This window comes from Ambystoma mexicanum, chromosome 1p, assembly GCF_040938575.1.
Source record: "Ambystoma mexicanum isolate Mex_15411 chromosome 1p, UKY_AmexF1_1, whole genome shotgun sequence".
Taxonomy (NCBI): domain Eukaryota; kingdom Metazoa; phylum Chordata; class Amphibia; order Caudata; family Ambystomatidae; genus Ambystoma; species Ambystoma mexicanum.
Genome location: NC_090921.1, coordinates 67711935 through 67722105, shown reverse-complemented (window position 1 = coordinate 67722105; position 10171 = coordinate 67711935). Strand labels below are relative to the sequence as shown.

The following is a 10171-nucleotide window of genomic DNA, read 5'->3' as shown; positions in this document are numbered from 1 at the left end:
ACCGCTATTCCCGTACACGTGCGGAACTGCTGTGTATACAAAATAGTGCGGGTGGCTGGCTTAGATTTCAAACAGTAGGACGCCAGCCTGACTGAAGCAATGTTGTTTATGCATTGTAAAATGGACACAGTAAGTTCATTTTGTACAATGAGTAGCAAGTTTCACTGTACCGTATGACAGTGCTAACAAGAATATTTCAATGTTTCACTTTCTACTACTAAGTCTCATTAATGCTCACCTTTCAAAACAGTGTTCCATAAGTGTAACAAGTGCATTGGTGTCTTCTTCGTTTAGGTATGTTAGCGGCGATTTCCGCGTTCAACAGAAAACGAAGTAAACATGGCGGACGTATCGAACGATTAAGACGCACTTCACGCTGTCCCACAACCAATCGGTGAAAGCGCAACATGGTCACGGCAGCATGCCACAGAATAGCCAATTGCAATCTTCTCCACGGAGCGAACAGGGAAGTGTGACCGCGTAGCGGACATAGATATCACTCATTTTATAGACATACTTTTTGATCGTTTTTAAGGGAACCACAGGATGGATTGTCACAAAGTTTACAAAAGCACGCTTTCCCGACCAAGTGCCTGTCACTGCTGCAAATATGGTTGAAATCCGTCCATCGGTTTGGCCTATAGCTGTGTGCAAAGTTTTACCCCATTCAGTCTATGGGAAAAAAATATGTTTTGGGACCCTCCCATACCTTTGCCCACCCTGGGCCAAACATCACCAAACTTTGCAAAGCAATTCAGAGTGGCCCATATACTTTTTTTGCAAAGTTTGGTGAGGATTTGTCCAAGTGCAGTGGAGTTATAAGCCGCCCAAAAAGTGCTATTCCTATGGAAACAGCAACTTAACCATAACTACACAGCCACTAATGTGGCTGTGTAATGTGCTGATTGAACGTTCATTCAATCCCCTTTTAAATTGGTTTGCTACTGAACGTTAAGTGAAATCATTTTTCATTCCTGAGTCACAGCAATGGTATAGAAAGGGCTTGGTGAAGTTCACGAAATTCTAGAAGAAGGCTTCTTATAAGAAGAAGAATCAGAAAAGGTCCACTGTCAGAGATCCAAATAAATTCTGCTGATGGGTTCAAGTATTATGTTAACCGATCCAGGATTAACCCCAATCACAGGCACAAAAGAAGCAGGCCCTCACATAGGCTCTGAAACTAAGATGATCACCAATAATTAGTGATCACGCAAGAACTGCCAATCATGTTACGTCCCGTAGTCTAGAGCAACGGATGTGCCTTTTGCCCAGCGGGATCCTAGAATTGTAGAACCTGATTACTTGTGGACCATTTCCATTTGTGAAGCACTTACAAGCTCTCACTTGCCATTTTTGGCATGGCATTCACTGATAAACCAGCCTATACTTGTGGACCGGGCTGTGTGTCGCCTATTGTGTTCCTGATCATTTTATGGGAAGTATGATTGGGAGTGTAGTTGGGAAATGTATGATCTGGAGTGGCCTGATAATGGCTTGGCTTTCTTTCCTGTCATCTGATCATATGTAATCTTAAGGGAGGCCAAAGAAGGGGTATATCTGTGAACCATCAGAACAAGTCACAGCTGTGTCCAGAGTCTACCACAAACTTCTTAAGGACTCCCACAATGATTTCATTGCTCCTACCCACTCCTCCGCTAAATACATAGCAAAATGCAATGTGGGTTTTCCTTTTCACAGCTAAGATTTGCTACGTTTTAGTCAGCATCTCACTAGTAAAATTCCCTTTCCTGGTTTATTCGTTAGCGTCTGGGATATACCATAATACACCATACTTATAGGAAACTAATGTTATCAGATCATTACATGATTTAATGTCACTTGATAGGACAGAACCTTTGGCAGATTTTAATACAATTATTTCTTTCAATTTCAAAGGCAATACTTTCGCTGGAAAATGTGCATCCATTCATTCATGCATTCCTGACATTCTTCCAATCAAGGTGTCTTATGGAAAGCTTTCCTCCAGGCTGCCCTGATTTCCTTGTTTCTGAGGGTGCATATGATAGGGTTAAGCAGTGGTGTTTTTGCAGAGTACACCACTGATAAGACTTTGCTCAGGTTACGGGAGCTCTCTGTCGTTGGTGTTGCATAGATGGCAATGATTGATCCAAAGTAGGCACTGACCACTGTGCGGTGAGAACTGCAGGTGGAGAAGGCCTTATGTCTCCCAGTGGCTGATGGGATTTTAAGGATGGCAGACATGATGTACGCATACGACATGATGATAAGGATAAACGGCACTAAGAGAATAACAAAGGAGATGAAAAAAACATAGACTTCTATGAAGGAGGTGTCGGAGCAGGTAGCTTTGAGGAGGGGTGCAAACTCACAGAAGAAGTGGTTGATCAGTTTTTCACCTGAGAGTTGTAATCGGCAACGCAAGATGAGTGTTACCAAGGGCAGCATGAAGCCTCCCGACCAGGCAATGGATGTGAGCTTCAGGCACTGTCTTTGGTCAATGAGGGTGGTGTAATGTAATGGGAAACATATGGCAATGTATCTGTCATAAGCCATCACTGTCAAAAGAAAACACTCAATGGTGGCGAAACACGTAAAGAAGTAGAACTACATGAGACATCCAGCAAACGAGATGCTACTGCCATCAGCTAAAATGCCTGAGAGCATGCTGGGAGCAGTACTAGTGGCATATTACTTAGAAGATAGAACATCGGAGAGTGAAGATGATTGCTAGCAGAAACTGTAACCACAATAAGGCCGTTACCAGCAAGAGTGAGCACATAAATCATTAGGAATATGCCAAAGAAAAACTGCTTCAACTCTGGAAGAATGTGCAGTCCCACGAGAAGGAATTCTTCCACATGTGTTGCATTCTTTGAACATCCTGTGGCAGCCATGTTTGTCTTCTGTTCAAGAAAATTAAAAAGGGCATACATTAATAGTAGGAATTAGAGATGCGTGTTAGATGAGAGTTGGTTCAGAGTTAGGAATGCACATTTCTACACATGCCTGATAATAAGATCTGAACAATTATTCCATCTCGATTATTTGCAGCTAATAACTGTGCATACTGTTTCATAAACATCATATTTACAGCATTACACACTTATCTTAAAAGTCAAGTTTACACTACACTTCATTCCATCAGAATTGTGCAACGTACACAGTCTATTATGATCATAACTAAATGAATTGCATTAAAATTGACAGTAGCTTGAATTCTATATTACAAACACTACCCGGAACATAATACCCTAGACAAATATTCAGGCACAAGGGAAGATCGGGGGAGAGTAGGTCTCCATAATTGATAGGAAATATACATGTTCTCAAGGGTATCTATGATGAATTTAAGGTTTCCACAAACATCCAGGCTGCTCCACTGACAACGTCTCTTTAATGAAACACATCTAGCTCCGAAAATGTCTAACATGCATACATAAGGCAAAGACATGGATCTTCCCAAGTGTGAGTTTGCATTTAGCTGCACACATGTGCAGTTAGTAACATTACAAAGCAAGTTTCAGGTTCAAGCCATGTATCTATTACCCTGTATAACTGTTTACTCCAACATATTGGTTAACACTACTATTGGGATGCGCTTTACGGTAGAATTATGTAGGGAGACCAAGCGGAGAACTGTAACAGATGTACAGCATAGTATAGCATAATGCAGGGTGCTTACAACCTTAACATGACTAACTACTAACACTGCTAACAATACCAACTCATTGAAGTACTACCTGCATTAGTAATAAAACTGGCCCAGTGTGCGTTTGCTCAGGCCATAGGCTCTGTTGCAGGCTCTAGGTGCATGAACAATCACGCTGAGATATTATCTTAGGAAATAAATACAAAAAGCAGTTGGACTTGCAGATGCTGGATTCAAAGCACAGTGAGACAGCAGAATGAACTCTAGAAAGAACAATGTCATTGTTCAAGCTGGTTTAAGTCAGGAAACAAAAACAATGTTTTGTTTCACAATTCATCCCAGCTTGGTGCCGTGTAGGGCAACATTATTGTGTAAAGGTCTCGTCAAAAAATCCAGAAAAGCCTGGCAATTTAATGGGCGTGTTGGCTAAATGTTGGGTGGCAACTGAACAGAAGCATCATCCATAACATCACAATGGTATCCAAGAATGGATGGAGAAACAAAAAGAATATATCAAAAATATATGGGTGGTCAACGAAAATGAGCTTAAAATCTGAGGAAAGGAGGGAGACGGTTGGACATGCACAGAGCAAGGACAGAGAAAGGAGGAAAAGTAGAAAAACGAAAATTAAGGCGGTTGGAACGGTCGCTGGCTTGCTGGTTTGAGCTGTGCAGCAGTAGGCTGGGCAGAAAGAGGAGTGCTACAGATGGGAATCGTGAGATGGCTGAGAGCTTGCTGTAATCCTGGAGGCACAAGATTGTGGAAGTGAGAGAGAGCAGCCATGAAAAAATAAATGTTTGCCAGTGCAGACAGAGCCTTCAGATACCAAACTCTTGGTGAGTATAAGTGTTAGAAAAAAGAAATACACAGTCTAATTAGTGAAGTGTCAAATTGACCACAAATAGGCAAGGACTCATGTTCTTGAGGTACCGAAAGACAAATGTGTTTGCTCATGTGCAAATGGTAACTTCTAGTGAATGGGGGAGTGTTGGAGGAGTGCTAAAATGTGTCAGTTATACTTCCAAGGTTGCGCATAAAGATTGTAGGTCTTTTGCCAAGTTTGCTAATATGTAGCTTGTTTTGCTTAAGAGAAAGATAAATCACTGTCTTGGGTGGGGGTTATCAAGGGTGTTTAATAGTATGCCAATATAACTGTAACTATAAATTTACTGATGACTAATGTAAACTGTCTTTTTGCAAAGCTGTGTTTACATGGTTTTCTTCCTGTTTCTTGCATGTGTTTAGTGAGAATGTAACTCTGATGTCTCTTTGCTGCATACATTTTCTTTGGTTTGATTAATTAATATAAAAGTGCCTGCGGGCATAATTGTGAAAGTCGGTGTGTTGGTCTGTTGTTGCGTGGATTATTCAGTTTACATAGTGTGCCTAGTGCAGAATAAAGCCTGGCTAAGGATCCTCAAATAAAAGAAATAGCAACAGAGAAGTGGTTATAAACGAATTCCCTACATTTGGGCAAACACACATTTCTTGCAATGCGCACCACGGAAGAGCTGTGTAATTTGGAGGGTTGGTGGAAGTTGGTGATGCCTCTGTCCTGGTAGTAAAAGGAGAGACAACAATCAACAATCAACAAGCACCACACGTTGCACCATCATAATAATGTATTACAGGGGCTGTGGTAGAGTCCCTTTAGTCATGGATAATCTGCTCAACCGATTGGAAGAACAATTTTGAGTGGCTTATAACATTCGCCCCCTCTGAAGGAATCCTCATGGAACTTTGAAAAGAAAGTATGTAGCCCATCAGATGGATCCTGTGTAATTTGGTGCAGTTTTGTCACAGAGGTCAAAGTTATAGGGGGGGTACCAAATTGTGTTTTTTCCCCCATAGACGTAATGAAAACAAAGATTTTCTCATGTCTACAAGCCAAACCGCTGGGCAGATTTTCAACAAATTTGTTGCAGGAGTGGCGGGATGGCCCCAAAAGCATGCTTTTGTATATTTGGTGTAAATCAATAGAGTCATTTTATATTTAATGACCAAAAAGTAGGTACAAAAGAAAAGAGTGATATCTGGGTTTGGTCCATGGACTCACTTCCTTGTCTGGTCTGTCGACAGGCCTCCTATTGGCCCAGGGGCCAATGTGATATCCACAGACATTGGACACACCTGCTGATTGGATGGTGAAAAGCGTGAGGTGCATCATATTTTTGGAAGCACCCGCCATGTTAGATCAATGGACAGCCGTAGCTGTTGCAGTGGGAAAAACGTCTGGAAAACACAAATTGGGGAATTTGGTGGTGCAAAGAGGGGCTGGGAAGGATGGGTTAGTGGACAAAAGATTATATAGGGTTGTTTTTGTAGGTTTGAAAAGACCGGGCCGGGACAGAGTTGTCCGCAAACACTGCGGTAGTTCACGGTCATTGCAGTTAACGGGTGGCTTGGAAAAGACATTTGGGGTTATTTGATGGATGGAAAAGGGTGTATAAAGGGAAGGGAAGGGAAGTGGAATTAAGGTAATGTGGAGCTGTTTATATAGGTGAAAAAAGAGTTTGGAAATGCCACCAGATCGGTGGTCAATTTCAGTGTCCGTGGACATCATTTTGATTGCAAGGGTGGTGAGGGGAGTTTTATTAGTGTACCGTGTATGATATGTACTTGTTATACAGTTAATTGTGTTGTGGTCTGTGGCCAGATTCTGGGGAGCCCAGGCCATGCCCCCAAGAATCTGTGCACTGAATACAATCACCACAGTAGTAATACGTGTATTGTAATTATAGGTAATATAATAGGAGTATGGCCAGAATCACCAAAGTAGGAATATGTGTTAAGTAATTGTAGGTAATGTAGTGAGAGTACAAAGTGTTTGTAATATGGAGGAATTATGTAATTGAATTGTATACAGTACTTATGATTATAGTACAAATGAGGATAGTGCTCACAGAACGTGTAGTTGATTAAGATTGCTGTGGCCACTTAGTGCTGTAGCGTCATGAATCTGACATCTCTGGTTTCTTTTCTGTGAAAAAAAAACAGTAAAATTGGTTAAGCATGATAATTAAAATGCTATAGTAGTATACAGTTTTCAATATACAATTTATTTTTTAGGCCCTCATAAACAGTACATTTTAAGTTCTTTGTTTGCTACAACATTAGTGTATGACACACACAGCGGTTGTTTTGACATTACATAATCATTGAGTCACTTGGGAAAAGATGTGTACTGGATATTTAAAAAAAGGATTACAGTTATGTGAGTGTAAGGGTGATAGTATGCTTGTTTGAAGCATGTTGTAATTAAGTGAATGATTGACATAGTTAGATACCTCTTGGTGTATTGTAACTACATTAGAGGTCAGAAGATGTTTTGTCATATAACAGTACAGATAGCGTATTTGAAGTGCTTGGCAATGAATGGTGTCTTTGAAGTAGTTGGATACCTATTGGTGTATTCTAACTAGATTGACTTTGAAAAGTGTTCTTGCAGTATTATGGATGTATTTAGATACCTGATGGCGTATTCTAACTGTTAATTGTTCTATAGTTTAGTGACGATATTTGGGTTAAAAGAATATTAAGTACGCATTTGTTAAATTTGCTGGTGACCTATGTTTGGGGGGTAACAGAGGTATCATTGCATTCAAATAACCATCTTTTTTTTCTCACATATGCAGTGTAGTGCCCTGAAGTAGTTGCAGCACCAGTGTGGTATATTATATGCGCTGTTGTGAAGGTTTTCTTTCCAAGAGATGCTTGGCGATGTGTGAAGCCTGTAAGCGTACAGTTATGTTTTGTACCATCTGTATTGTACCTAAGAAGCATTAGTTTGACATATTGGCTGTGTGAGTTTATTTGTATGGTGGAACGATTGTCTGATTTGCAAAAAGGGCATAATGTGCCGTGATTTGCATTCTGCAGAAGCTGGTGAAATGGAATGGATTCACAATTTGGTATGGATACATATAGAAATTGTTCATTAGGGATGTGGTCTTGGGAAGAATGGTTGCAGAGAGTGCATGTATACTTCTACATGTGAAATCTGGAAGAATTAATTCATAGGGATGTTATTGATTTCCATTACTTGTAGTATGTACATTAGGACTTCTTGAGGATAGTTTTGTGTGTCTATGGTACATTTTACCATTCCTGCATAGTAGTCCAATTCTTGTTTAATACCTGAGACACTGTAAGTTTTGTCAGGATTATTTGTGGTATTTCTGTGAAGAATGAGCATTTGCAAACACAACAGGTCTGAGCCATTTAAGTAAATGTTGTGAACAATTGTTGGCAATTGAAAGCGAATGTGCATTGTTACATTAGCACAACAAGCTACTCCAGTTGTGTTTGTAAATTTAAATGAACCAGAGAGTTCTGTTTATGAATCATTGGATGGGCCTGCAGATCTTTGTGGAGAAGACACATTTGTGCTTTTCTTTTCTGATGGATGTGAACTTGACTTGGTACTAGACAGTTTTGTGGTTGTATTGTTTAATGCAGGAGTAGGTTGTTTTTCAGTGGTATTTATGGGAAATCTGATATGGCTTCTGTTTATATTATATATTTAGATGGGGGTGCATAGTGTTCATAGCCTGTAGCCTGTTATATTCCAGGATGCAAGGAATGTCAGCATTGACTTTGCATCAAAGTTAACTAGGAATAGACCATTGAGTGTACGCAGACATGAACGTTCTATGTAAATCATACTTTCTTTAAAGACTGTCCTGCCAATGTCAATCAATGCTTGATCTAGGGTTAGACATTGTGATCTGTGAATAGTGACAGCAATGCAAGTGACAGAGAAAAGTATTCTCTGCGTACGTCCAAGTCTTTGAAAAGAAGGACACATCCTTTTGTTCAGCCAATTGCAAGTTTGTCAATGGATATGTTTGGAAGTCAACACCTGTACCAATTGCTCCATTGACTAAGTCTTGTTTTACATCAAGGTTACGTTTTAGAATTACTCTGCAGTTCAGACACAAAGTTAATATTTTCTCCAATTCAGCTGTGTTGGAGATACATTTTCCTAAGCTATTTAGTCATGCTGTTGCTTGTTGACACAGAGGAAGTGTCATGCCGTGCAATTCTAGTTTTTCTGTGTAGGTCATATGCAGTATGGGTTGCATTTCTTTTTTCAACATTGTCTCATTCAATTGACTAAAGCTTGCAAGAGTTGGCATTAAGGGCATACATTTTAGATTTTGATGAGTTAATTGATTATGACATCAGGAGCAGATGTGCTTTGCCCATTTAGTCTATGGATAAGTCTACTATTTAAGATTAATTTTCCATCTTTAGTAAGCAGTCTAGTTCTAATGCTTTTTTAAATGTTAGCATATGTGAGGTCTGCTGACTGGCACATGTTTTTTAGTTAGTTCTCTGCAGTGAAAATGTTGCCACAGATTTAGGTTTTCCAATGCTGCAGAGAGTAATACTTTGTATCATTCTTGAGGCATTCTTTGTGTCCTAATGCTTTGAAAATAGTTTGTCCTTTCACTGGCGTTAACTGTAGAAGGTCTCCGAAAACAATAACATGTTTTCCTCAAAACAGTTCCCTGTAATTGGTTTTTAGAACTTCTTGCATTCTGAGATGAATTAAAACCAACATAAGGTTGGACACCATGCTTACTTCATCTACCAGGAGCACTTTCATTTGTTTCAGAATACTGCATGCCTCAGTATCTGATTTTGCTGACAATTTGTAGTATTCTAATTTGTGTTGGTGTTCTACTAGGAAGAGCAGTGGTCAGTGTAAAGTTACACCTCCTATGTTGTATGCTGCTATGCCTGTGGGGGCTGTTACAACAGCTGAAAGGTTGTTTTTTGTTACGTTTTGTAGACATTTGCTGATTATTTTAATTAAGAATGTTTGGCTGGAACCAGATTCACCAATTACATACAAGAGCAGAGTTTTATAATTTCTATAGGTGCAGGTTTTAGTTTCAATTTTAAAACCATGCTCAATTTCTTGAGTGACTTTTAGATAAATAGTGAGTTGTTCATCTTTTAGTTGAGATACCAGAACTGACAAGTCTTTGAGTCAGATTGTTCATATTGATACATGGTATTTTCTACCTCAGTCATGGCTATTTCTGCCTCATTTAGAATGAGGGATTCTCCAAGTGGGTCTTGGCTTCCTGTAAGGGAAGGTTGACTGCCATAAGGATTGTCTTTGTCTAGCTGAGCTGCAATGTCTTCCTCTTGTTGGCCTTCACTGTCCAACATTTGTTTTGATTGTTTGAAATTACGATTTGTTATACTGCTTTAAGTTGCTTTAAATGCAGCTTCAAATGAGTTATAGTCACCTAACAATTATTTTTCTTTTCGCCAAGGTTTCAAAAGTTGGAGTAGGGCCATGTAATGTGGTTCTCTAGGTTGTGGAGTTTTAAATGATAACATTACAATTAATTAGACTGTGTTTGGTTAGTTTCACTAGGCTTCCTTCACAAGTTGAAATGGAATGTTTCTCAGTTGTCTCATTTGGTGTGACATTGTTTGTGTTGGTCTAGTTTTGGGCAATGTCGTACAGACAAATGTTTTCCAAAGCAGTCCTTCTGTTTGGGTAGTATGTGTCAAGTAAA

At 39.7% G+C, this 10171-nt stretch overlaps 1 protein-coding gene across 1 annotated transcript; it reads right to left on the bottom strand.

The window, feature by feature from the left end:
- Nucleotides 1–1956: 1956 nt before the first annotated feature.
- On the bottom strand, nt 1957–9815 carry LOC138448079 (olfactory receptor 226-like). The gene is made up of 2 exons (XM_069604638.1): nt 9666–9815; nt 1957–2586 (listed from the first exon to the last, which is right to left on the bottom strand). The coding sequence occupies exons 1-2, from the start codon at nt 9813–9815 to the stop codon at nt 1957–1959; spliced, it is 780 nt and encodes a 259-aa protein (XP_069460739.1).
- Between the last annotated feature and the right edge of the window lie 356 nt (nt 9816–10171).

Bases quoted from the DNA above. Each gene is read 5' to 3' on its own strand.
- LOC138448079 (XM_069604638.1), bottom strand. From the start codon at position 9,815: ATGTTGGACAGTGAAGGCCAACAAGAGGAAGACATTGCAGCTCAGCTA. The intron at 2,587-9,665 runs GTAGAAAATACC...TGTCTCATGTAG, and splicing joins CAGAAATAGCCATGACTGAG to TTCTACTTCTTTACGTGTTT.